The 27981-nt window shown below is 53.3% G+C and overlaps 2 protein-coding genes across 7 annotated transcripts; one reads left to right on the forward strand and one right to left on the reverse strand.

Annotated features, from left to right (window-relative positions):
• On the reverse strand, positions 1 to 23908 carry NUP62 (nucleoporin 62). Of its 2 annotated transcripts, XM_064489544.1 has the most exons (3): positions 23769 to 23897; positions 22409 to 22519; positions 1 to 2717 (listed from the first exon to the last, which is right to left on the reverse strand). In XM_064489544.1, exon 3 carries the CDS (start codon positions 2651 to 2653, stop codon positions 1121 to 1123), a length of 1533 nt encoding a protein of 510 aa, XP_064345614.1. In that variant the 5' UTR covers positions 2654 to 2717; positions 22409 to 22519; positions 23769 to 23897; the 3' UTR covers positions 1 to 1120. The 2 variants fall into 2 exon arrangements, with proteins under 2 accessions (XP_064345614.1, XP_010991466.3); XM_010993164.3 differs by lacking the exon at positions 22409 to 22519 and having other exon boundaries at positions 23769 to 23908.
• Positions 23707 to 27932, forward strand: ATF5 (activating transcription factor 5). Of its 5 annotated transcripts, none has more exons than XM_064489545.1 (3): positions 23707 to 23843; positions 25173 to 25469; positions 26529 to 27932. In XM_064489545.1, exons 2-3 carry the CDS (start codon positions 25292 to 25294, stop codon positions 27212 to 27214), a joined length of 864 nt encoding a protein of 287 aa, XP_064345615.1. In that variant the 5' UTR covers positions 23707 to 23843; positions 25173 to 25291; the 3' UTR covers positions 27215 to 27932. The 5 variants fall into 5 exon arrangements, with proteins under 5 accessions (XP_064345615.1, XP_064345617.1, XP_031315005.2 ...); XM_064489547.1 differs by lacking the exon at positions 23707 to 23843 and adding an exon at positions 24132 to 24194; XM_031459145.2 differs by lacking the exon at positions 23707 to 23843 and adding an exon at positions 24168 to 24292.
• Positions 27933 to 27981: the final 49 nt, after the last annotated feature.

Raw genomic sequence — 27981 nt, forward strand, 5'->3', positions numbered from 1 at the left:
TTTTCTGCTCCCCAATAAATTTTATTTTTATTTAGAAAAGCAATGTACAGTCATAGGGATTTCAGAGAGTGCAGCAGAAGGAAGAGACAAGTACAAAAGACGAGTGGGATGTAGCTGGTTGGCTTCTGCCTTCTGGACACCATGGCTCTCAGTGTAACCGACCAGGTTGGCTTTGGCTTTGGGAGGTTCAGAACCAATTCTGTGGCCACGTCTGGCACCCTGGTCACTTCGACTGGCATTCTGTTGACTCATATTTTATGCTGGGTTTTATCTCCACTGTTGATCCATTTGACAAATGTGACAGGGATTGTGCTGAAGACACAAGGGGAACAAGAGGCAGTCCCTGTCCAGGGGGGCTCACAATCTAACAAGGAGGCAGAGAAGTAAACAGTCAGCAGAATACAACATGGCGAGTGTTACCAAACTTGCCAGCTGGCAAGCTCAGTGTGGTGTGGGGCCCATAGGATGGCCGTGTGACCCCGATTTGAGGTGGTCAAGAAGGCTTCCTGGAGGAGGTGAGGACTAAAATAAGGAGACGCGGGGGGTAAGGACGTGTCAGCTAGGCAACGTGAAGACCTCTTTTCTCAAAACCTCATTCAAGTCCCTTGTCTGACCTGTCTTTCCTCCTCTGAAATTCTACACCCCACTACCCATTCCATTCGTAAGTCCCTTCTTTGTACTGCTTACACTTATACCAGGCTGCCGTCCCCTCGAGGATGGAGGTTCTTTAAGCTGAGTCTTTTCTCTCGCACCTGTGACTGTGTGCTGGGCAGAGTGGCCGCCCAGTGTACCCTGGCTGGGAGACAGGCGGTTCTCAGGCGGATCAGCACTCCCCCAGCACTGGGAGGAGGGTGGCTGCAGCAGGTGGGGAGGGTCTAGGATACACTAACGACACACGCAGAAACCATACCCACTAGGCTGCTGCCTAGACCAGAGGCTTAGAATACTTTCTATTCACTAAGGCAAAAAGTCAAACCACAGAATGGTTCTCTTAACAGCACATCTGCTTGAAAGAAAGAAACAAGCAAAGCAGGATTTCATTGCAACCAAAAACCAGACAATGACTGCACGTGCCCAGCTGAACACCCTCGGAGCCGGGGGATGGGGGTGGGGGGGACTCTCAGTCGAACGTGATGCGAAAGCTGCGCTCCTGCTCTTTGCGCCGCCCCTCGCACACCCTGGTCACCTCCTCCACCTTCCGCTGCAGCAGTGCCGAGTTCTGGTCAATCCACTGCAGCGAGTCCATGTGCGCATTGAGGATCTTGCAGATCTGCTGCAGCGGGTCGCTGGTGTCGGCGGGACCCCCGGATGTGTTCAGGTGCTCGATGATGTCCTTGAGGTCCTGGGCCATGCGCTTCAGCTGCGCGTCGATGTTCTCAGCCAGCTTGTAGGTCTTCTCGCGCTCCTCGTCGGCGTGCTGCAGGTACACCGTCCCACTCTGCTCCTTGACCAACTCCTCCAGTGGGCTCAGCAGGTCCTCCAGCTCCTTCTGCTGAGACAGGATGAAGTCGAGCTCTTGGTCCAGCCTCTTCTGGTCCAGTTTCACCTTCTCCACCTCACGATGGAGGGTGGTGATCTTCTCCCCGTTCTCGATCAGTGTGCGGTCCCAGGCGTTGACCTGCGTGGCCTGCTGCAGGAAGTGCCGCTCCTGGTCCTCCAGCTCCAGGCTCCACTTGTTGATCAGACTCTCCAGCTGGGCGTAGGTCATGGCGGGACTGGCCGTCACCCCGGCAGTTGCACCAGGACCGGGTGCGGTGGCCCCAGTGGCTGGTGTGTTGCTGGGGATCCCTGCCGGCGCCAGTGGTTTCAGACTCAAGGCGAAGCCGGTGGCAGTGGTGGCAGTGGCGGGGGTTGTTGCTGTGGAGGTGGTGGACGCTGCTCCGGGGGCCTTCAAGCTGAAGCCCAGTGTTCCTGTTCCGGAAGTTCCTGCCGTGGTCGCCGGGGCACCAAGGGAGAGCCCAGTAGCAGTGGATGAAGTTGGAGCAGTGGCCAGTGAGGCAAAGAGCGTGGGCCCGGCACTGGTGGTGGCAGTGGTAGGTGTGGGAGCAGCAGGCTGTGTGGCCCCAGCTCCAGTGGCAGCTGGAGTGAAGGGCAAGCCGGCCAGGGCTGTGGGCTGGGCCGAACTTCCCGTGGAGCTGATGCTGAAGCCAGTAGTCCCGGTCTGGGATGTGCTTCCACTTGTGAATGAGAAGCCCCCGGGGGTGGTGGACGGAGCAGTGGTGGTGGTGGTGGACCCAAACACAAAGCCAGTGGGCGCTGTGCCCTGGGCGGACGTGACGGTGCTCGAGATGGCATTGGTGAGGGTGCCGCCGCTGAGCGCAAAGCCGGTGGGCTGCGCCGTGGCCTGCGTGGCAGCCGTGCTGCTCAAATTTAGCTTCGGAGTGTTGATCCCTAAAGAAAACCCAGTTGCTCCCGCAGCAGGAGTGGTGGTCCCAAAACTGAATCCTGGGGTCTGAGCCTGGGTAGTGAATGAGAACAGGCTGGTGGAAGGGGTACTCGCGGCTGTCTGGGAGGGAGTCCCAAAATTAAACCCGCCAGTGCCAGACGTAGAGAAAGAAAACCTGGTAGCTGGTGTGGTTGTCACCGTCTTTGTGGTGCCAAACGTGAACCCCGCTGTGGGGGCCCCAGTGCCTCCAAAATTAAACCCGCTCATGGCTCCAGACTCTGGTGGCGGCAGCTACTCCGGCTCCCAAAGCAAATCCACTGGCGTCTGCAACCTTGGAAAGATTTTTAAAGCAAAGGAAGTAACATGATCAGATGGCAGTTTTGGAAAGGCAGCCTCAGCGGCACGATGGAGCTTGGTCTGCAGGGCTGATAATGACAACAAACGGCCCCCCTTCCTCTTCCCGCAGCAGAACCTAACCCGGCCTGCTAAGCTCAGAAAGAAGGATCGGGACGCACAGCCCCTGCCCCAGGGGTCAAGCACTAGGAGCTAGGTTGCCTTGGGCCGGCCACGGCCAAGGTCAGCACCCAAGGGAGCCCCCACTGCTGAGGACGGGGCTAAAGAGCAGACACCTGAGGCAGCCTCAGCCCAAGGAGTCAGAGTCAAGGCGCTTCTGGCTAGCGGCACTAGAAGTGGATAAATACCTTCAGGACCTGCTCCCCAGGTTTCCCTGCTGACCGAAAGTGGGTTGGGGGCAGTGTAGACTAATTCAGCTGAGTGCCACCCCGAGTGTCCTTCTGGACCCTACAGAGAGACGGGCCCTTGGAGCAAAAGGCCATCTCCGCGCACACCCTGCAGCATTCAGGAGGCTGGAGGGCATGTTAGCGCATCCTCCCACCCTCCTTCTAACTCAGGGGTGGGTATGAGACCCACTGCTTGGCGCCCAGGCCGCAGTGACTGTTCAAGGGGACATCAAGGTATGAGTCAGCCAACAAAGACCTTCCCCAGGGTTTCTCTCCAGGTGCTCAGAGGCAGGCGGCCTCCTTTGCCTGCAGGTGCAGGGCAGAAGGTGGACACCTGGGCACCCCCCATCTTCTCAGCCCCTGCAGCAGGAGACAGTGAGCTGCCATCAGAGAGAGAGAGTTGGAGGGAGAGGAAAGGGGCGGGGGGGAGAGAGAGAGAGAGACCCCAGAAGCCAGTCTTGCCCACCAGGCTCACTTCATCTTCATCAGAAGCTCCTTGAGCCAACCCATCCTCAGTGAGTTTAAGCTGACTGGATTTTGTTAATTTCTAGCTGAAAAATCCTGGAGCAAAGCCATCTGTTAGCTGGAAAGTCAAAGGTGACTTGGAGAGGAAAGGGCCAGACGGCATGTGGGTAGAGGCATTTCTAGGGAAATGGTAGCACACTGAGCACTGACCAGCGAGAGGGCTTGGGAGCAGTGTGGGCTGCTCAGATGAGAATTCCCACTACCATCTGGAGGCAGGATCTCGTCCCCACCTGAGATGAGGAAACTGGGGCTCAGAGAGCTGCGGTGACTTACTAGGAGCTGACCCCAGGCCGTGGGCCTGCACCCACTGACCCAATCCACGAACCTCCTTACGCAGCGTGGGCACCGGATGACAGCGCATTTCCATACACCCAACTAGGGGGTCCCTTAGGTATCAAATAGAAGGGAAGATCTGCATTATATCCGATACAGCCTCTAACTACACACAAGAAACTCAGGAAATGACAACAAAGGGGAACAGAATGGATATTCACTACTGCAGTGTGATTTCAGTTGTGGAAAAACAGAACAACTCTGAACAAAGTGGGTTGGGAAAGAAACACACTGAGAGCACACAGGGGCTGTCTCTGGGTGCTGGGACTACACGTGGATGGTCTCCTTCCTAATTCGCAGTAGTTTCCAAACGTCCATTCTTTCTGTATAATAAAGAGACATAATTGATAAGCTTGGTTTCTTAAAAAGACCTGAATTACAGGGTGTAAATTCACTCTGAAGAACCAGTGAACTTGTGCAGCCAGGTTTTCAAATCATAATCCGAGTGGGACAGATGGACTTACTGAATTACACAAGCCTCTCCTAGGCTGGCTCTCAATCAGACCTTGTCTTGCCTCAATGGTGACGTAGGCGTGGATGGGGCTGGCACTGCAGGCTGGGATGAAGGCAGCAGGGGCACCAGCCTGTGGAAGTAACACCACACCAGGCCCCGAGTAGCGTCTGAAGAGCTCAGGCTTCCTCTGCAGGTGGCGGGAGCCTTAAATGGTTTCCTGTGGAGTTGATGTGGGAGGACATACCAAACATGTGGTCCTCCCAAGATGCTCACATCCCACTCCCTGGGACCTGAGAGTGTGTCACCATACATGGCAGAGGGAATGATTAAAGATCTCGAGATGGGGAGACAATACAGGACAAACTGTGGGTCCAGTCATCACATATGTCTTTATAAAACGGAGGCAGAGGGAGGCTGGAATAGAGAAGGGACCACAGAAGCTGGAAGCGGAGACTAGAGTGATGCACTTTGAGCTTGGAGACAGAGGAAGGGGCCATGAGCCAAAGAACACAGGTGCTTCTAACAGCTGGAAAAGGCCAGGAAACGGAGTCTCCAGAAGGAACCAGCCCTGCTGACCCCTTGATTTCAGCCCAGTGAGACTGATTCTGGACTCTGATCTCCTTAACTGCAAGAGAATAAATCTGCATTGTTTCAAGCCACCAAGTCTATAATAATTTGTTAGCGCAGACACAGGAAACAAACAGCTGGGGGTAGAAAGTGTCTGACAGATGAGGAGAGACTCCGCTTCCCCCGTCAGGACAGTGCCAGCGCTGGGTCAGGTGCTGGCAGGCAGTGCTACACCGTCACTCTGGGGAGGGAGAGCCTGGTGAGGAAAGAAGAGAAGGGGGTCCGGGAGGGGCCGTGAACCCAGCTGTGAAGTTCTCGTGGAAAAGACCTGGGGTTGTGGCTGACCTCAAGTTTAAAAGGAATTCACTGTTGGCTGCCACTGCTCAGCGGGTCCCCGGGCTGCAAGGTGAGAAGTGCTGATTCCTGCATAGAGACCAGGGTAGTTTCAGGCCGCTAACCCCGGCCCTGGCAGCTCTGTGTGCCCAGCACCGAGCTCTGTACACTCTCCTTGGCCAGCTTCACAGCCGTCCTATGCAGAAGGTGGGTCAGTGGCCCTGGCGCACAGATAGGGGAAGGGAGGCTCAGCCTGAAGCAACCTGCAACCCCTCCACAACAGTGAGCCCTAGACCCCTGCCTTTGCACTGCAGATCCCTCTTCATTTCCACTCCATCAAATGGGTCCCCTGTCACAGGGCAAGCAGCCCTGCTGTGGGGGCATGGCCGCCCTTCTGTACCCGTTTCCATCCAACACCCTCAGATTCTTATTTTCCTTTCATCTAAAAACAGCTGCAACAGGGGAGGGTATGGCTCAGTGGTAGAGCGTGTGCCTAGCATGCACAAGGTCCTGGGTTCAATCCCCAGCTTTAAAATAAATAAAAACCTAATTACCACCCTCCCTACCAAAAGAACAAAAAACAGCTGCAAGACTGTTTTCAGGCACAAAGTTGGTTTGCAGATATAAAGAAAAGACCTGGGCTTGAACTCTGCTCCTGCCATTTACTAGCGGTGGGCCCTGGGGCAGGTCACTCCTGAACTGCTCTCTGCCTCAGTTTCCCCACCTGTGATGAGAAGGACACCCCCCTGGCATGGTGAAGAATACACAATGCCACGACTGAGGGGCCGCCTGCCTGGCCCAGAGAAGACACCCACGAGTCCTGTTGCTCTTCCCTCGCCCTCTTCTGGCCGTCTTGATTTTTCAAAGTGTTCTGGGAATCCTCTCCCGGCCTGAGTCAGAGAAAAACCTACTGAAGCGGCCCCTCCCCACCTTCCACCATACCCTCTGCCTTCCTCGCAGACCCGTTTTTGCTGGGTCTCCTCCACAATGGCCACGTGCTTCCAGGAAGCTGACAAGGGGGCCTGGTCTATGCCAGCAGATCTCAACTGGCTGCTCCAACTCAGCAAAATGTATGCTGCTCAGACCGCAGACGCCAGTCTCTTTAGAAGCAGGATCCTGGCCTTGGCATTTTTATAGAGCTCTTCCAGGGGCATCTGAGGACTGTCTCTTCACTCTAATCACGTCAAGCATCTGAGCCCTAGGTACCACCGGCACCCCGCCCCGCCCTAGACTCCTTCTCGCTCAAGAACACCCCTCCTCGCTGCAGCCACCTTGAGCTGGGTCTGCTGTCACCAGTGGCCAGAAGTGTCCGAACAGATACACCTACGTGTCTCAGTTCTCAAGGCTGCACCCAAGAGAGCGTCTGCTACTAATAAGCTGCAGCTAAAATTTTCCAGAAGAGTATTTATAAAACGTTCTTTGCTTTTTATACTATTAAGAAACCACAAGAAAAACAATCTTCCGTTGGGGCTTGTCCGGTTTCATGGGTCACTGGGTTCACTATTTATTAAATGCCTCATCTCTTTCCAACACCTCGGATGCCAGGGATCTACTACTAACAGTGAACGCGTACTGATCCAGCCTGTCCTGGTTATCACTGCTCTCATTCCTGAAAGCAAGTCCATTTGACAAATGAGGAGCGTGAGGCCCAGAGAGGTTACCTAAGCCATGGCCCCTGCCTTCAAGGCAGCTAGAGACACAGCAGACACCAGTTTCAGTATGGGGCTGTAGGCAGAGACAGGGCTGGGTCATAGGTTGTGGGAGCAGGGACAGGGCTCTTATCCCAGCCCAGGTTCCAGGGAGCAGTTGCCTGAGCCAAGTGTTGAAGGACATGGGGTCAGCCAGGAGACAGGGAGAAGAGGCCTGGGTGAAGGCAGAGAGATGCGCCTCTGGGATCCTGAGTGACCTGGTGTGGCCGGAGGACTGTGTGTAGAGAAGGGCTGAAATGCACACCTGGGTGGTCCAAACCCCGCACATTCCAAAGGACTGGCCCTTGCCTTGCCCTGGGAGAGAACCTCTAATCCCGTGGAGAATCCTGCCCGAGAGAGTGTCTTTAAGGTGGACCCTGGGCCACATGGTATCAGCTTGACCTGGGGGTGAGCAGGGTGGGGGCTGGAGACTAAGTAGCAAAGGTCAGTGACACTGGTGCTCTGAGCCTGTGTGACTGACGCTAAAATACTCTGGACGGCAAGACTTCCCTGATGGCCACCTTCTGCCTGAGCGCTCACCTTGCTGTTGGAGGATTAAGCACTGTCTGTGCGACCCCACTGGGAGAGGACAACTGGAAGTTTCCACCTGGTCTCTCCTGGACTCTGCCCTGTATACCTTTTCCCTTTGCTCATGTTTTGTTTGTTTGTTTTTGCTGTGATAAACTATAGCTATGACTTTAACAGCTTTGCTGACTTGTCTTCCTAGCAAATCATGGAACCTGAGGGTGGTCTTGGGGACCCCTGACTGGATATCCCATGATGCAATGGGAGAAGCTGGTGGAGCCACAAATGCCACGATAATGGCTCAGACTTTATTTTGAGGGTGCCATGGAGGGACTTTAAGTCTGGAGAGGACTAACACAGCCAGGATGGACTGGAGGGGCAGAGGCTAGTCAGGTGGCTGGGAAGAGGCTGGGCCTGAGCCAGGACTCTGGGGACAGACAGGAGAAAACCCCAAGTTGGGAAATGCATAAATCTGCCCCCAAATGAAACACAGTGATGGTTCTGCAGGATCTGTCCTGGTTAACAAAGCCATCGACAACCAGAACTTTGGGAATTTCTCACAAATGTGGCTGAACAAATACACACTATTGTGAGCTCTGGGGGGAAAACCCCCAAAACCAACCCTCTGCCCTCTGTGAGGGTTCTTCCACTTTTACCAATGGGGTAAGCTTTCCTAAAAGAGAAGCTGACGGTGCTTGTGGGAAAGCAGGGAGGTACGAAAACTGGAGAAATGGTGCTTTTCCTGGAAAAAGTGGAGGGCGTGCTTGGGCCAGATGCTTGGGGCTGGGCAGCCACAGCTGCGGCCAGCGTTGTTCGCCCACATGGGATCCAAGCCCTGGAGGGAAAAGTGGCTGCCTCGAGGTCACCAAGGGAGTTACTGGCAGAGCCACCAACCCTGCATTTGCCCTTGTGTTCCAAACCACACTTGGCTGCCTACCCAGCACAGGGAAGTCTGGGACTCCCACCTCCACACACACCCCATTCCCGGCTGCAAGGATCACAGTTCTCCACTGTCGCCTGCTCCTCCACTCAGGTCCAGTAACCTCACCTCCACCTTTCGTTCTTTAGCCACTCCAAACCCTAACTTTATCTGTTATTCACTCTACATTTACTCAGCCCTACCCTGCGTATAGTGATGACAACACAGAGAGGAAAAAAGGCCTGTCCTCCGAGGTGGGGGGGGGTCACAGAAAGCACATGAATCCTTTGCAGTCCACGCTCATTCATATGACAGGTATTTCTGAGCACCTGCTACGTGCAGACACTATTTAAGGCCCTGGAAACATGACTGTGGACGAGACAGGAGCCTCTGCCCCTGTGGCACTCACATTCCAGCAGGGGAGACAGGTGAACAGCAGATACCACGGGGAAATTATATGGAGTGTCAGGAGAGGCTCAATGTCCTGGAGAAAATACTGAGTGGTGCAGGGGAAGAAGTGGGGAAGTGGGGGCGCCGGTGCAGGGGGAGGGGACTAACCAGGCAGCCAGAGGGAGGAGCCAGAACAAAGCCCTGGGGTGGGACCACGACAGCAGGCTGAGGGGCAGACAGCACTGTCCTCGAGCCCCGGGACTCTCCCACCCACCCTGTCCTAGCCCCTGCCCTTACGTATCTGGAACATGGGCATTTTCTGGGAATGAACATGGGGGGACCTCAGCCTTGGATCAAGAAGGAAAAAAAAAGATTAAGAAGGATATGGTATGGGGGAGCTGTGTGCGACAGACAGAGTAACAGCCCCCAGAGCCCCCCACACTCTCATCCCAGAACCTGTGCATACATGGCCTCACACAGCAGAAAGGGACCTCACAGCTGTGATTAAATTAAGTATCCCAGGATGGGAAGATGATCCTGGACTACCCACATGGGCTTTAAATGTAATCATGAGGGCTCAAGTGAAATAGGCAGGCAGGAGAGGAGCCAGAGACACATGGCTACACCGCTGCTCTGAAGATGGAGGGAGGGGCCATGAGCCAAGGGATGCAGGTGGACCCTAGGAGCTGGAAAAGGCAGAACCCAGGTTCTCCTGAAGAAACCCAGCCCTGCACGTGCATTTCAGACTTCTGACCTCCAGAACTGTGAAAGAAATATTTCTGATGTTTTAAGCCAGTAAGCTTGTGGCAACTTGTTACAACAGAAATAGGAAGTTAATACAGGGTGGGGGAGAAAAAGAATGGGACAGAACTAAATATAGACAAATGGATGGAAACACACCCTGGAGCTGGGGTTGAGAAAGGGGCTGGAGTGAGGGGTGATGGGCCAGGGCAGGCCCGGCTCTGTGCATCGGGGCCAAGGGCACGGGGTACTGCAACTGTGGGGTTAGAGGGGAAAGAACAGTAAGCTTTGATTCTGAAGATCTGGGCAGCCTCCACCACTGGGGCAACCTCAGCGGGGCGTGGATGTGTGGGACACCCAGCAACAACAGGCCATCTACGACAGAGAGGAGGGACAGGGTGGCCTGGAACACCAAGGAGGGCTTGTGGTGGTGATGGTGTCAAACCCACAGAGCAAGATTTCCCTGTTTTGTTCTGTATCCTAGAGCAGTGCCTGGCATGCAGCGGGTGCTCAATAAATGTGACTGACCAACAGACAGAGAATAATAACTACCATTTACTGAGTGCTGCCTACGTAAGTGGTATTGGGCCAGGGGCACTGGGTAGCAGCACACTGAACACCTCCTGTATGGGAAATGGGCTCAGAGAGGTGGCGTGACTTCTCCAATTCACACAGCAGTGAAAATTAGTCCCAGGAAGGGAATCCAGCTCTTTCTGGGGCAGGGGAGGGGGAGATGTCAGAATTAAGTCTTAAGAGGAGTGGGCTCCTCTGGGCAGACAAGGAGCCGAGGGAGTGATACACGTACAGGCCAGCTTCTGCATGGTGGCAGCAGGAGCAGGCTGTGGGGAATGTGGTGGAGGGCTGGCTCACAGAGGCAGACTGCCAGCTAGTCCACTTAGTGGAGACAAAGCCGTGACCCTGTTTCCCCTCCTGACCCAACTGCAGCCGATCATCTCACCGCAGAAGCCTGAGTGACCCTCCCACAACGAGGCTCATCCCCCAGGGCCAAGCCAGTTGCCAACCCCCAGATCCACACCCTTCCTTCATAATAGAAACTCGCTTTCATTTGGGACAGCAATGAGGCTGCCAAAGGACTGTTTCCCAGGGCTCCCAGAAATGGCCCAGGAATGTGACCCACGTCTGTCTAGTCCACTGATGGGTCGGGAGTGGGCCCATCGGTAGCTGTCATTAGAAGTCCAGACCATGGACTTCTGAGGGCTCTGCAGACAGAAGCCTTTGCCCGTCCTTTTCTGTCAGTCAGCTGCCAAGATACAGCCCAGCAATGAGAAGCAGGCGTTGTAGCCCGTCGCCTGAGTGCCTGCTCCTCTACTCCTAGCTCTGGATCTTAGTTCTAGGCTCATAGCCTGTGCCTCAGTTTCCTCAACTGAAAAAAGGGGCTGATTCAGTCTCTGTGAAGATGAAATGGTCTGATTCACATTAAGCACTTAGCACGGTTCCTGGTGCATCCTCGGGGACCAGGAAATGTTAACTTATTAACACAAATTCTGGGAAGAGACAGGAGCAAATGCTCCTGCTACCTACCTATGACACCTGGTGGCGCTGCTGGCACAGCCGAGCCCAGACAACACCCAGGCAGGACAGGAGCTGTCAACTACCCTTTCCCCATGGAATTGGCTATTTAACGCTTAGAAAAAGTGTGACCATGGCTCAGAGAGACCAGAGGAGGGGGGCAGAGATGGGAGAGAAAAAGGGGGAAAATCAGAGACCTAGGGTACCACTGCCTCTCGTAGTCATCAGCCCAGCCTGGGGAAATCTGATGCCCGCTGAGGCTCAAACGCCAGGCCCAGCTGGTACCTTTGCTGTGTTAGTGCAAGGACTCCCTGGCCCTCTTCTGTCCCCCCCGCCCCCACCGTCATCTCCATTGGGTTGTCTCACCAATACGTCAGGCCCAAGCCCACCAACTCTCGCTTCTTACGTCTCTCTTGAATTGTGCCCCTCTTCTCTCCCTTGGGTCAAAGAAAATCCCTTTAAATCTCAGGGAACAGATGAGTCCAGAGAGCCTGCCCTTCCAGAATGCAATCAACTGATCAGTGATCAGCAGCTTGGTTACTAGACCTCAGCAGCGTCTTGGCTGATCCAGGCCCAAGAGGCAGCAGCACAAAGGTCGAGGCAGGAGTGCGCTCAGCGGGTTCCAGGGCAGGGAGGCCAGTGTGGCCAGATCCCTATGAAGCCACGGGAGGGTTCCCAATGTGTCAGGATCTGATTTATGTTTGGAAAGACTCACCCAGGTGGCTGGGGGCTGGAATGGGGCAAGACCCTTGCAGTCGTCTGGCAGGAGCTGGTGGTGACCTGAGTTACTCTGTCCTGCTCGTACACAAGCACCTGCCTGGTGGATATGGTATCCCAGTTGCAGGAATGGAGCCTCAGAGAGGCGCAGAGGTGCTTTTCTAAGCCGGTCTGCAGCACAGAAGCCTCGGCTCGCCCCTCCATCTAAAGGCCGCCTCTCTTCCAGGGCACAAGGCGTCCCCAGAAGGGAGGTGGGACAGAGATCAGGGAGACGCAGTTTTCAACTGTCCTCTCTCAACTCCTTAAGCTGCCTAGGACTCTGGTCCAAATTTCCTCCGGCCTGCTCCTCCCCAAGGACGGGCACACCAAAGGTCTCTCACCCTCCCAGGCAGAATGAACCTGCGTCAAGCATTAGAGACCTGCTCGGACAAACAGGAGGTGTGTCTGTCTGTCTGTCTGTCTGCTCCCTAGGGGGAAGGGCTGTGGAAAGCCCCTCTGCCCATCCTGCTGCCAGACCAGGCCCTGGTGCCATGAACAGGTCCCTAAGTGTCCCTGTATGCCAGCCAGCTGCCCAGGAGGCATGTCATGTTCCATTTCCCAATCCACCCAATAACATACTGCTGGGTATTTTTTAAAACGAAAATTAAATTCTTTTTGTAGATAGTTTCTGCACCTGGTTTGTTTCATGGTAGTGAAACATGGTAGTTTGTTCACATGGTTCTAGGTTCACAAGGTACCAAAGGGAACACTGTGGTCTCTGTGGTGCCCCCAACCTCCCCAGCCACCTCTCTTCCCTGGAGACAAGGTTTTAGGTTCCTCGTGCCTCTTTCCAGAGATTTTTGGTGCATGTAAGCAAATGCCGCTTGCACGCTCCCCCGCTGTACACAAAAGACTGCGTGTCGCACACACCGTTCTGCACTGTTTTTCACTGTCTCTTAGAGGTCATTTCAGCTGGCTTGTTATCCTCACTGGACAGATGAAACGCTTTCAAAGGGGCACTGCCTCAAATGGTACCTACCTGCTTCCTGGGCTCACAGGTTCTCACCCATCCATCTCTCTTCTTCTCTCCTTCCCTTGGAAACTCTCTACCCCAAGAAGTAACTTCACGGGTAATGAGCAATTACACCCCCTACTCCTCCCTGAGGCCCAAACTTGCACCTGGAGGAGCTCAGGTGGCGGGACAAACAGCAATTTCCCCCATGGGAAATTAGCTGCTCATGGAAAAGAAGTCAGGAAACAACCAGAAGTGTAGTCTCTATGGAAGATTCTAGAACGACTACTCTTAATATAAAAGAAAAAGATTGGATGATATCTGAGGCATACTCTGGCTCTGGGCCTCCTACCTTTTGGTCAAGAACTATTTTGTTCCTTTCTCTTGTACTGAAAAATATTTTCCTTCTCTACCTAACCGCATTTTTAACACTGAAATTTAAACTACACAATCAATACACCAGTCCTTTCTCTAAAATACTGTTCTGAGCATCGCTGACAAAGTGAAGATTCCTCTGATCACCATCCTCCACCCTGGTCCCCGTGCCTGTGAGGCAACCCGTCACAAGCTGCGGTGTATCTTCTGTCTGTGAACTCGTGTGTGCTGTGAACAGCCAGAGGAAGTGATCTCACTCCTGGTTTTCTCTGCTACACAGGGTACACACTGCATGTGTCACTCCACAGTTTGCAGAGTTTTCTCAACATTTTTCACTTCTGGCTGCTGTATATCAGTCCACAGTGTGACTAAACCACATCCATCTACCGATGGACATCTGGGAAGCTTCCGATTTTTCTTTACTATAAATAATACTGCAACAAGCATGCACACTCGTGCTTTCTTGGGAACAGGCGCAGACACATTTCCAGGACAGATCCCCAGAAGCAGAATTGCTGGCCATGGATACCCGAATTTTGGCTTTACTAGGGACAACCAGACTGTCCTCCAACCAGCCTGTACCTATTTTTATTCTGACTGGCAATGCCTGAGACAACCATTTCCCTACAATCTGCCAGCACCTGAGATTAGGAAAATCCTGCCAATCCTGCCAAGTTCCAACTGCACTTATTTAAAAATAATGATAAAAGCACTAACCATTTGGCACCACTGTGTTCTGCATGTGTTGGGTAATTCACAAATATTCCTCATTCATTCAGTCAACAAACATCCACTGAGACTCAGGACAGGACAGGCCTTGTGCTGGGCAAACAAAGACAATATGGCATGGGCAACACCCTTAAAAACCCTGAGTTACAAATGTGATAAAAGAAAATCTACCAGAATTGAAAACAGGAGTTCAAGCAAAAATCTGTACAGAAATGTTCACAGCAGCACTATTCCCAAGAGGCAAAAGGTGCCCCCATCTCTAACCACTCTTTGCCTCCGTCATCCCACCACAGTCTCACTGACCTTCTCGCTGTTCTACACACATGCCCAAAGCACTCCTGCCTCAGGGCCTTTGCACTTGCTGATTCCTCTCCATGGAACAATCTTACTCAGATGGCACTCTGGCACACTCCCTTCCCTCCTTTCCTTATTTCAGGTCTTTGCTAAAATGTTACCGACTCAGGGAGGTCTTCCTTGGTTATCCTTAGGACCGAGTACCATCTGAAATATAATCCACTCAATTTATGGATCTTGTTTGTTGTCTGTCTCCCCATCAGAACGCCAGCTCCATGAGGAACAGGATTTTTGCCCATGACTTCCACTGCCATATCCCCAGTGTCTGTAACAGTTGCTGGCCATGGCGGGCACTCAGTGACTGCTTGTCAACGGAATAAACGGATTCAGGAGTTGCTTTGTGCCAGGTACTATCCTAAGCACTTTTCAAGTACTAATCGGTGAGCTCTCACTCCTCCTACCACAGGGTAGGTACCATTAGCATCGCCCTTTTAGAGTTAAGTAACTTGCCCAATGTCAACATAGATGTCAAAGTCAGGATAAGATAAGGTCCCTGCCCTCAAATCATTCAGAGTTTATTCAGGGTAACAGATAAAAGTATTGGACAATATGGTAGACACCACGAAAGAGCTTTGGTTAGAACCTATAGGAAGTCCAAGGGAGTGTCGAGGACACCTTCCTAGAGGAGGAATGGATGTTTAAGCCTGTTCTGAAGGATGTGGAAGAGTTAAGGGAGGAAGGAGTTAGATCAAGGGCTCATTTCAGGCAAAAGCTCAGATGGGCAAGAGCCTGCTTCCTTGAGGCAGTGTTAAAGGCTCTGTGTTAAAACCACAAGATGCCAAAGAAGATACACAAGTGGCTGATAAGCATGCGAAAAGCATCATTAGCTGTCAGGAAATATGAATCAAAACCACAATGAGATACCAGTTCACTGGTGCCACTAGGATGACAATAATAAAAAAGCTGGACAATATCAAGTGTTAGTGAGGATGTGGAGAACTTGAACTCTCACTCATCACTAGCGGGAATGTAAGATGGTGCAGCTGCTTTGGAAAACAGTCTAGCAGCTCCTCAAAAGATTAAACATAGTTATCTTATGATCCAGCAATTCCACTTCCAGGTTTCCCAAGAGAAATGAAAACGTATGTCCGTACAAAACTAGTACATACATATTCCATAACAGCCAAAAAGTAGAAACAACTCAGATGTCCATCAATTGATGAATGGATAAAATGCAGTATATCCACACAATGGAGTACGACTCAGCCTTAAAAAGGAATAAAGTATTGATATATACTACAAAATGGGTGAACCCAGAAAACTAGACACAAGGGAACCACCTATTGTATGATTCCATTCATATGAAATGTCCAAGATAGGAAAATCTACAGAGAAAGAAAGCAGATTAGTGGTTGCCTAGGGATGGGGGAATGGGAAGTAACTGCTAATAAGCATGGGAGTGATGAAAATGATCCAAAAGTAGATGGTGGTGATGGGTGCACAACTCTGAATATTTGAAAAACCACTGAATTATACACTTTCATAAATGGATGTGAATTACAGAGTATTTCAATAAAGCCACTGAACGAACCAACCTAGCATGGGATGCCAGGGAGGGGCTGAGGGCAGAAGCAGGCAGGGGCCGGGCAGAGTTGTTTCTAACAACACGCTGGGGACAAGTAAAGCTGGCTGAGGATGGGTTGTGGAGGAGACTGAAGTTGAAATGCTCCAGTCAGCTGAGGCCATCGGGGGCTCCTGTGGAAATGCGGCTTGGCACGAACACACCACCAATACAAGACTCAGAGAGGGGCTGAAGCACCAGGGCCAAGAGCATAGCAGGTGGAGGTGCATTTGTGTGTGTAGGCAGAAACACACACCTGTGCTCCCTCCCCAGCCTCTCTCCTGTGATCAACATCAGCATCTCTCCCAGGGGAGAGGCAGTGATGTCAGTGGGGGAAGAACGGAAAGGTCCAGGTGGTGCCAGAGGCAGTTGCCACGGAAATGGTTTCTTGGGGAACCAGGTGAAAACCACTAGAGCTAGGGGGCAGGGTGGCTTTGATTCTGAGATTAGAACCAACAACCACAGCCCTTACCAGTCCCTGGGTGTCAATCTCCACACAAACATTTCTGGACGTCTGTGACGTGCCAGGCCCTTTGTTGATAGCACTTTACCTGTACTTACTACAGTTCAAGGGGGTGGGAACTCAAAGCATTCCCATCTTACAGATGAGCAAACGGAAGTCAAGAGAACTTAGTAACGTGCCCGAAGTCTCACAGGTAGTTAGGACTGACTGAGGGTGTCTGACCCCAGAGCCGAGCTGGGGCCTCCAGAGACTCTAATGTGACCTTTCTCACTGACATGTGACCCCTCCCCCTCACCCCCGAATGCCATGTCCAGTACCCTCTTCCCGTTTCCAGGAATGACATCCCAGGCCATCTCCATCACCTCCCAGACTAGTTTAGTACTTCAGGTTTCACTCTCAAATCCAATTCGGTGCCATCTGCTTCCCCTCACTGCAGGCAGCAGGCAAGACTTCTGGCAGCTTGGACCGAAGTGGGGGGGCATTGGCTGCTCTTTCCTGCACCCCCACCCCCAGTCTGTTCCTGCTCTGGGTGGGGGCGGGCAGGAGGAGAAGGGCAAAGGGCTCTTGAACAAATCTAACAGGTCTAAGGCCCAGGAGCCCGCCAGTCCGCCATGCTCCCCATGGGGCAGTCCCCACATGTGGAGGGGGCACCCAGGGGACCTCTTGGGCCTGTGAGGTTTCCTGCTGTGGGTCCCTGCCTCTGCCTCAAACCCTCTCTCTCTTGGCCCCCTCAGCTCCCCCACGACTGGCCACCCTGGCGGGTGCTGGTTGGGTTCACTCAGGGCCTGCTACTTTCCTCTATGCCCAAGCAACCCAGGGATGGGTGTGTGTGCTGGTGCAATCAAGGCCCACCTCCAGGCAGGGATCCAGGCTGAGCTGCAGCTGCACCCCCGGGCCCCATCATCAATCTCCACCTGCCCTCCCCCATCGGATAGGCCAAGCAGGTCTGCTGTGGGGAACGGAAGAACCGCCCGACAGCCAGGCCCCTGCCAGACATAGACGGCTCCACAGGACACCGACATCAGGTGAGGCTGCTCTGGCTGTGACGGGTCGTGACATGCCTCAACACAGACAAAAACACAAACGTTGTCCAAAGCAAAAAAAAGGACTGAACATCACCCTCCTGGCTCAGAGCTGACAGTCGCTCTTAACTCAACACAGCCATCAGCTCCAGTATAAAGGATGCTGCTCATACACAAGTCCCTGTGCCCCGCCAGCATCCCTGAGCAAAACCCCACTTCCCTGAACCCTCCCCGGTACCTAACCCCGCCCAGCCCCCAGAAGCCCTCTTCAACACCCCCATACCGAGGCGGCCCCCCAGCTACAAAAAGCAAGAAACCCAAATCACTTAACTACACGTATTGGTGGCAGCCTCCAGCTGGGGGTGTGGACAGCTGACAAAGAACAGACAGGGTGACACCAGCCCTACTTCTGCAGGCACCCCACCCTCCCGAATGATTGCCTAGAGACCCCCTTCCTTGCTCCCCACGAACACTGCCTCCCCAACTTTCCACAGGACTGGGCAGAGTCTGAGCAAGGCTGGTGCCCTTTCAGCAGGGAGGGGTGTGGCCCAAATTCTCAGTGACTTGACTGAGGAGGACTCAGTTCCTTGTCTTCTGCTCTGGCCAGAGGATGACAGATTTGGAGGGGCAGGTGGGGATCACTGCATGCAAAGGTCAGAGAAGGCTCTCAGCCCCAGCCTATCCACACTCGTGATTTGTTGGAGTTTCTCTGAATTACTCATCAACCTTTTAAAACTTGGATCTCGAAGAAAAGTCTGCATTTCTAACCTCTGTGAAATCTGTCGCTCTGCACCCTCAGGCAGGAACAGCTGCCCAGCACCTGGCCTGCAGGGCTGGCTGGCTTATTGAGCCAGGCAATGTTCTAGGCTTTTCCACGCATTATCTCTGGTCCTCACCACTGCCGTCTCAGGAGAGTTCTGCTATTGTCCCTGCTCTACTGATGCAGCACAGAGGGTACCTTGCTGAAGGCCACACAGTGGTAAGTGACAGTGTCCTGAGCTCCAGGAGATCATGTTGTCAATTACCTTCAGTTTGCCCTGTCCTTCTCAAACAGTCTGTGGGCACATTAGGGAGAGGGCACCCCAGGGCTTGTGCTAGCCTTTACCTCTCACATGAGAACGTGGAGTCTCTGAGAGAGAGCTGTAGGAGGATGGATAGTGGCTCCCAAAGATGTGCACATCCTAGTCCTCAGAACCTGTGAGTATGTTACCACATGGCAAAGGGGACTTGACAGATGTCATTAAATTCAGGATCCTGAGATGGAGACACTGTCCTGGGTTATCTGGGTGGGCCTTAATGGAATCAAAAGGGTCTTTATAAGAGGGAGGGCAAGAAGATCACAGGAGGAGATAGGAGATGTGATGATGGAAACAGGTCAAAGTGACTCAAGGAAGGGGTTACTAGCCAAGGAACACAGATGGCCTCTAGAAGCTGGAAAAGGCAACAGAATGGATTCTCCCCTAGAGCCTCTAGGACCCCTTTTTAGATTTCTGGTCTCCAAAGGGAATAAATGTGTGTGTTTTAAGCCGCTAAGTCTGTGGTGATGTGTTATAGCAGCCACAGGAAGGGAATAGAGAAGATGGCCACAGAAGATGCTGGAGCTGGCGCGGAGGTGCATGGCCTAGCCAGGCTCCAAGAGCCGTGGTTGCTTCGGCTGAAGGAGGCGTAGCAGGTGGGAGGGGAGGGAAGGGGCTCTGGCGGACTCTGAGCCGCAGGGCCACGAGGCAGCCCCGTGCTGTGTGCCTGGCCCCCGCACTGCTCTTTCCCCAACTGAACTGGCCTTGGCCTTCCTGCCCTTGTTTGCTGAGACGCCCACCCCTAACCCCTGCCCTCCTGGCCTGAATGACCCACACACCTGCCCTAGTGCCTCTTCAGGGGCCATAGTACTGAATTCCTCAGTCTCTGTGCCTGGGCAATTCATTTAAAAATGAACTGATACCTACTGAGGCAGTGGCACAGGGCTGGGGGCTGTGAGGAACGAGTCTAGGGACTGAGGAGGGTCCTGACCTACCCTCTAAGTGCTCAGGGAAAGTTGCATCCACAGACATCTGCCTGTGAGGAGACTATGAAAGAAGAACAAAGTGTGGTGGGAATAGGAAGAGAAAGAAGCATGTGCTGACCTGGAGCTCCGAGGAAGTGCTGGGCTTTACCCACGTCATTTCACATAATCCTTCCAGCACCCAAACCTTAGTGAGAAGTAATTAATGCTCATAATTAGGGAGACTCCATTCTAGAAATTTTACACACCTTTATCTAGTTAATCCTCCCAACAATCCTGTGAGGTGGGTCATCTTCCACCCATTTTATGGATGAGGTAACTGAGTCAAAGAGGGATGATGCCATTTGCTGAGGGTCAAAGAAGCAGTAGAATCTGGATGTGAATCCAGCAGGCTGGCTCGAGTGCACACTCTGAGCCACTTTTCCGAAGGCAGCCGTGGCCCAGGCAGAGTAAGGACTTTTGCCTGCACCCCCAGCCAGGATTATGCGGTGTGGGCTGAGGGACCTGGATCCATCTGACGGAAACTCGGTGCCTCTTCCATCATGCCAGGCTGTCAGCTGGGCTGGGAAACCAGTGAGGGGATCAGTAACAGTACAGGCGAAGAGGGCCTCCTCTGGGGCAGGGGGGTGGGGAGGGGCGGGTCACAATCAATAGAATTTGGCAATTGTGAGCAGCAGCAAACCTGAGGTGAAGGTCCAGACTTAGTGGCCCCCTGGCAGGCTGCATCCTGAGCCAGGGGTCAGGGCCCCCCCACAACTGAGAGGAGCCAGGCTCTCCCTGGGGCTTGCAGGACCTTGCGGAGGTCCAGGCTCTACCTCACAGTGTGATCATACACAACTCCTTTCACCTCTCCGGGCCTCAGCCCTTGCTAGAGTGGGTCAGCCCCTGTGATCTGAGCCCATTCTTGGCACTGAGCCTGATTCTCATGGTCCTGCGCCAGCTGCTCCCTCCCGCTCAATGACTCCCTCCCTTGCTATGCTGGGGCCTCTCTCCATTCAGGGTTCCAGGGCTCCGTTAACTGGGAACTGTTGCCAGGTGTGCAGGGGGGCCCCCAGAGAATCCCCCTACTCCCCCTCCCCATCAAAGAGCCAGGGTGATGCAACCTCCCTGCAACGGCCGCCTCACACCTCAAGCCTGGCTCCTCCGCACTGAAGAAAGAGTCCCAGCAGCCCCACCCATGCTCTCAGCCCCAGCTCAGGAGTTGAAGGGCCAGGGGCACCTGGACCCTGGAAGATTTTGTGAAGTTGGGGTAGGCCGAGGCATCTGAGGCCTGAAGGGGCCAAAGGGTTCAGATCGGAGTGGGCACGGGGAGAGGGCTTAGGGTGCCAAGACCTGGGCTCACAGGCACCACTGATGACCCACTGCCCATAAATCAGAATACACTGGAAGGGCCAGGGGGCCATGCACACTGGCACCCACTGAGCAGGACTGAGTCAGGCTGCTTGGGTGGGGCTGCTGGCACCAGGACTCAACTCTGTGGGATCCTACAGTGAGAGAGTAAAAAAAGGCACAAGGGGGCTGGGACGGGGACTCAGGGTCTTCTTGGTCAGCACACACTGCGAGCAACTGGCAGCATGATTCCCATCTTTAGGAAGTTCCTTTCTAGTCATTAAGGATCCTACCCAGTCATCCTCTCAAAAACCCATATCCACAGTCTATGAGACAAAACCAAATGGAGGGGCATTACACATGATACCCAGCCAGTGCTCTTCAAAACCGCCAGGGTCATGAGAGACAAGGGCAGTCTGAGAAACCACTGCAGACCAGGGTGGCTAAGGACATGCGACAACTAAGTGGGGCATGGCATCTTGGACGGGATCCTGGAATAAAGGAAAGGCATGGAGAACAAGTGGGGAAATCAGGAGACAAAGATGAGTTCAGTGAACAGACATGTACTGATGCTGGTTCCTGCGCTGTAAGAAATTTATCGGAGGAATATAAGGCGTCAAGGGTGAGGGAAAGGGGATGAGGGGTACCCAGAAACTCTCTGTACTGTCTCAGCAGCTTTCCTGTACATCTCCAATTATTCCACAATAAAAACCTATTTAAAGAAAACTACTCTACCTAGTCCACTGTATAACTTACCTAGAAGGCCCTTTCAGAAGCAGAAGACTGGGGGTGACTCTGCCCCCTCACTGCCAGCGGTCTCTGACCAACAGTCTAACCTAATCCTACCCGCTATTGCTTAAACATCTATCCTGAGTGGAAGGAGGTTGGTCCTTTCATCTCATGTAAAAGTTGGAAGACCTTTCAAAGCACTTGCTGCTGCTTAGCAATGGAGATAAAACACATCCACCTCAATAACTAGAAGCATGAAAACTCCTTATGTAGCACCCACTGTGCGCCAGCCACTAGTCTAAGCGCACTTGGCCTCATTTAATCATTTAATCTCCTAACAGTACTAAGAAACAGTACTGTAATGGCCACATACACTTGTACGTTTCTATTAACTAAACTCCACACTTTGTTCTGCTACTATTCATGGAAACTGGGGCACAGGGAAATTGCCAGTAAGCTAGTAAGTGGGGTGTAGCCAGCGTTTGAACCCAGCAACTTGGCTCCGGTCTGTGCTCTTAACCACTACTCTGTGTGGCCCAGGCAACAATGTAGCCCCGAGAGAGCAAGCGCTCAAATACTGGCAGAGTGGACAGTAAGTACTCCAAGGAAAGGTGGTCAGATCTCAGGAACTTTCTGTATGCAACAGTAGCCTGCACTAGGGATATAATGTACAATCTGATAAATACAATGAATACTGCTATATGTTAGATATGAAAGTTGTTAAGAGAGTAAATCCTAAGAGCTCTCATCACAAGGAAAAAAGTATTTTTTCTATTTCTTTCTTTTTGCCTCTATAGATGATGGATGTTCACTCAACTTATTGAGGTAATCACTTCCTGAGGGATCTAAGTCAAACCATTAGGCTGTACATCTCAAACTTACAGAGTGCTCTCTCTCTCAACTATATCTCAATAAAACTGGAAGGAAAATAAAGAGCACATGCATTTGGAAGAAAAAAAGCCTGCGTGTCTTCATCCCCAGGTAACTCTCAGGATCAGGGTACCTCACCTTCTTTGGATCTTGATTCATTCTCATAAGTGCCAACAAAAGTGATGAAAAGTTGCACTTCAGGTGTACAGTTCTGATGTGGATGAAGGCAGGGTAGGAAAGGGAGGGATTCTGCAGCAGAGGAAAGACACACCCACTTAGGCTGGTGGAAAGCCCAGGGTACCGGGAGGGGATGGTGAGAAGTCCCTCTTTTTTAGCAAATGGAAGTATAGATCTATTTTTGGCAGGGTTTGTAAGACTGACCTATTGAGGGGCAGCTAAGGTAGAGGATCCTTTAAAAGGAAGTCTAGGTGAGGGGCAGGGACAGAAGAATGAACCAACTGGCCTGAAAGGAGTGCTGAGGATAAGAGCTGAGGGGTGACGGGCAGGGGACAGAGAAAAGGCAAGAGGGCGATGCTGCCTGACTCCCTGCACCGAGATAGGGCTGAGTCCATCATTCGGGATGGGGGGATGGGGATGGCTGAAAATCACCTTGGAAGAGTGAAGGAGACCCAAGAATGGGCTATTAACAGGTGTTGTCAGGGGGGCTGTAAGGGGAGAGACTGGGCCCCAGAGTTCCTCCCTATTACTATCATAATAAAAGGGGTTGAGCACGTTTGAGGCTGGATCCAGGTTTCACAGGCATCGACTTATTTGAGTCTCACAAACGACCCCACAGGGTAGTTGATTATTCTCCACATTTTACAGATAGTTCTTTATCTATGAGGCTAGGGAATTTAAGTCATTTGCCCAAGGCCACCCTCGCCTAGCCGGTCAGTGATTTGAATGTAGCACCGTCTGTGACTCATGCAATTCTAACCCCCAAAAGGGGTTCTCAGAGTGGGAAAGCAGTTGAGGGATGGAGAGACCAGCATGTGGCTGGCCGGAAATTTGTGAAGCACAGGAAAGGAAAGGAGAGATGAACTGGTGCGGATCTCAGGGAAGAGGAGGGACAGAATCACCAGAATCAGAGGGAGCAGGGGCCCCAGATCACAAGGAGAGGACTCAACCCCAGAGTCAGAGGAAAGGGAGGATGGGAACCTCGGAGTCGGAAGGAAAGCGGGCCCAGACTCTCAGGTCGGAGGAAAGAGAGAGCCCAGCCCCAGGGTCGAAAGGAGGAGGGGGACCGAGCCCGGGATCCCGAGGGTAGGGCCCAACCCGCCTCCCGAATGGCGCCGCACGGGGCGGGGCGCGGAAGGATCCCGGCAGGCCGTGCTGCGCCGTCCCCCGTATATCTGTCCCCAGTCCCCGGGGCCGCCTCATTCCCCATCCTCAGATCACGATCTGTCCTCACGCTACCGCGACGCTGCCTCCGCCCGCGTAGCCCCGGCCATGGCTCTGTAGCCACGACCCCTCTGCCCCGGCCAGTCTCCGCGCTTACCGCGCCTGCGCTCTCCGCTCCTGCCTTCTTTCTTCACCTGAGGCCGCCGCTGCCTCTCTTTTCCGCAGCCATGGAGTGAGTAACCGCTCGCCTCTCCCTCTCCAACCGCCTTTCCCGCCCTTTCGAAGCTCGCGGCCCTCACAACCGGACCTGGGGGGTGGGGAGACGAGAGTGAAGAATCACGGTCGCGCAGGCGCAGAAGAGCAAAGACGGGCCGTCCGCGCGCAGCCGAGCATGCGCAATCGGCTCTATGGGGGGAGGGTGCGTTCGTCCAGACGATGTTGGTTTTAAAGACGTCCACGTGCGTTTGCGACTGCGCACTAGCCTTCAGGGAACGTGTGATTCTTTTTTTTCGCCGAGTATGTCTGACCGCGATTGCTCATGCGCATCTCTCCAGTGGAGTCTGTCCTTGTGCTAAGGCGGGCAGTAAGCAGCCGCACATGCGCACTGACCACCAGGAGGGCGGAGGTCTGAGGGAGCAATGGGACCGCTCTGGTGGCGGAGCATGCGCTGTGGTCTTCAGCGTGAGAACCGCGTGCGGATGGTGGGGAGTAGGGAGCTGTTTTCCGCCGGCCCAGTCCACCCTCCCGTCTCCACTTTGCTCTTGCGCAAAGCACAACTTCCCTCCCTTCCATTCGGGCACTTGACGGGCCGGAGGCCGGTTTAGATTGATGGGGAGGAGGCGGGGCTTAGAAACGACCCATTAAAGGGATGGAGCTAGGATAAGAGGCGTCGCGGAGGGTGGAGCTGGGGGGGGGTACCTATTGTGAGAGGGGCGTGGCTAAGCAAACTATTAGCTGAGGGGTGGGGTTCCTACCTGATAAAGAGGCGGGGCCTTTGAGGAATGATTGGAGAAGGGTGGAGCTAAAATTAACCTTGGGGGCGGGACTTGGAGGGACAGAGGAAGTCACCGCAAAATTCAAAGAGAAGAGTGGGATTTGACTGCATGACATTGATGAAGGGGCGGGGAAGGGGGAGTTCCCCTGGGAACAGATTTGAGGTGGCATCCAGGGAGGGGGTGCGGCGTAAAGAAAATATTTTAGAGGAAGAGGTGTGGCTGGAACAAAATTCCCCTGGGATTGAGTTTTATTTATTAAAAAGAATATTATGGGGTGGGTGGGAGGGTCTTAGGGAAATTCCCCTGGGAGACTATTAGGTTTCTGTATTGGAAGGATTAGATCTTGGGAAGTCTGAAGAAAAGTGTCAGGCCTAAAGAGAATTCCCTTGGGAGTGGGTGTAGCTCAGCTCTAGGGAAAGAAAGGGTAGATTTAGAATTCTGAAAGTGCAGGCCGTAGATCCAAACACCGCAGGAAGGAGGAGAAAGTATCCTGGGGAACTGGGGTGTGGCTTTGGGGGTAGGAGAGGCTGGCCTCTGACCCACTCGCTTTTGTCTCACACTTGTAGGTCCTCCACTTTTGCCTTGGTGCCTGTCTTCGCCCAGCTGAGCAACTTCCAGAATCTCCTCCCAGCTGTTGGTGCAGCCTCCTTCATTGCCATCCGTGCCCAGCGCCCGCACTGCAGCCATGTCACTCCTGGCGACCCTGGGGCTGGAGCTGGACAGGACCCTGCTCCCAGCTAGCGGGCTGGGCTGGCTCGTAGACTATGGGAAACTCCCCCTGGCCCCTGCCCCCCTGGGCCCCTATGAGGTCCTTGGGGGAGCCCTGGAGGGCGGGCTTCCAGGGGGGGGAGAGCCCCTGGCAGGTAAGGGCAGACAAAGGATGGAGGTGGGGGGGGCAGGGGAGAAGGAAGTATTCATTCATTCATTCAGTAAATATTTATTGAGCACTTGTACTATGGCAGGCACTGTTTTAGGTGCTGGGGATACAACTGGGAGCCAGACTGATACGATCCCTGCTCCCTTGCAGCACATACTCTACTGGGGAGACAGACAAGAGACAAATTAAACGATGATGTATGGGAATAAGTGGGAAACACTTAGTAGCTGAGTTAAAAAAAATGACACCAAGGACTAGTTTAGAATGGGGAGCCAGGAAACCCTTTCCAAGTTCATAACATTTTGGCTCCAGCCTAAAGAATGAGCCATGAAAAGACCAAAGGGAACAGCTTTTCAGGTGGAAGAAAGCATGGCAGAGCCCGCGAGGCAGGAACTGTTTTATTCATGAGTGTATCTCAAGTGCTTGGTAAGTTGTGGGTTTTCAGTAATGAATTAAAGATGAAACAGTATGTTTATGTGTGATCCAGTTTGTATTTAAGAATGAACTAGGGAAAAAAAAAAGAATGAACTAGAGAGAGAGGGTAATAGCTCAGTGGTAGAGTGTGTGCTTAGTATGCAGAGATACTGGATTAAATCCCCATTACCTCCATTAAAGAAAGAAAGAAATAAACTAGAGAGTAAATCCGAGAAATGACAGATGCAGGGTAATCAGTAAAGAAGATGTTGGCATGGTTGAAGAAATGGCTGGTTGACTGTTTTGTTGTTCGGGTCATGGGTTGGTTGACTGGTTCATTGATTAGTTGGTTAATGGGTTGATTGGTTGGTTGGTTGGTTGACTAGTGGTGGGTTGGTCGACTGGTTAGTTGATTGGTTGGTTAGATGGTTAATCTATTGGTTTGTTGGTTAGTTGGCTAATCTGTTGGTTTGTTGACTGCTTTGATGGTTTCTTGATTGGTTGGTTGACTAATTGGCTGATTGGTGGTTTTACTCAGTGAATGAGATGAATGAGGCAGTCATGAGTTGAGACCTGGTTGGGTGGAGGACTAGGATCTCAAGAAACTTTATGTCTCTCTCCAATCCTCTAGGTGACGGCTTCTCTGACTGGATGACCGAGCGGGTCGACTTTACAGCCCTTCTCCCTCTGGAGCCCCCCTTGCCTTCAGGTGCCCTCCCCTCATCTTCCCCTCCCCCACCCGATCTGGAAGCTATGGCCTCCCTCCTCAAGAAGGAACTTGAGCAGATGGAAGACTTCTTCCTTGATGCTCCCCTCCTCCCACCCGCCTCCCCACCTCCGCAGCCACCAGCACCAGCACCAGCACCAGCACCAGCACCAGCACCCTCCCTCCCGCTGCCCCTCCCCCTCCCAACCTTTGACCTCCCCCAGCCTCCTGCCCTGGATACCCTCGACTTGCTAGCCATCTACTGCCGCAGCGAGGCCGGGCCAGGGGACTCGGGGTTGGCGCCCCTGCCCCCACCCCAGCAACCCCCTCCTCCACCTCCACCCTCTCGCCCGGCCCCCTACCCCAATCCTGCCACCGCCCGCGGGGACCGCAAGCAAAAGAAGAGGGACCAGAACAAGTCGGCGGCTCTGAGGTACCGGCAGAGGAAGCGCGCAGAGGGCGAGGCCCTGGAGGGCGAGTGCCAGGGGCTGGAGGCACGGAACCGGGAGCTGAGGGAGAGGGCTGAGTCGGTGGAGCGGGAGATCCAGTATGTCAAGGATTTGCTCATCGAAGTGTACAAGGCTCGAAGCCAGAGGACCCGAAACAGCTAGCCGGGCAAGGGCTTTGGCCGTAGGGGGCGCTGGTCTTCAGCTCCGGCTCCCTTGAGTTTCTGGGGCTGAGGTGGGAGGGCCCATCCCTCTGTCATCCCCCTGTGCCCAGCTTCCTTCCGAACGCCTCCCTCCCTCCTCCCCCACCCCCGCCCCCTTCTCTCTCCCCTTTTATCCTTGTCTCCTCTCCTGTCCTTTCTGAGTTGGCCCCCCTCCTCTCTCCCAAGAATCACGGCATGTTTGGCCTCAGTCAACATCTATACCCTTAAGTAACAGCTGAGGAACAGAGACCTACCGGGAATTCAGGGAATAGGGGAGAGCTTGGAAACTGTCTCCCAAACAGGGAAATGAAGTCAGGAAGCTCTGCAGAATGACGTTGCATAGGATGGGGGAACCATCTGGGGACTAAGCCAAGGAAGGTTTTAAGAGTGGTGCCCATAGAATGTAAGCCAAACAAGCCAAGTGACCTTGGGGAACTACATTTGGGGGATGGAACCAAAAGGTGGCCAAGTTAGCAGAGCAGGTGGATATACAGGCGGATGGGGAGGTGGTCAGGGTGGAGAACAGCCTTAATTGGTGACTGGGTGTTCATTTTAGCTCTGGGAGGAAATCAGTGTTTTGTGAAGGTGTTGGGGGAGGGGCTGCATCTAGGTGAGGGAGGGGTGGAGACTGATCGTTTTGGAGGGGTTGTGAGTGGAAATAAAAAGAAGCATTTCCTCTGGTCGTGTGTCTCGTCTTTGAGAGGAGAGGTTACGGGGAGGGCAGCCTTA

This window comes from Camelus dromedarius, chromosome 9 (genome assembly GCF_036321535.1).
Source record: "Camelus dromedarius isolate mCamDro1 chromosome 9, mCamDro1.pat, whole genome shotgun sequence".
In the NCBI taxonomy this organism is placed as follows: domain Eukaryota; kingdom Metazoa; phylum Chordata; class Mammalia; order Artiodactyla; family Camelidae; genus Camelus; species Camelus dromedarius.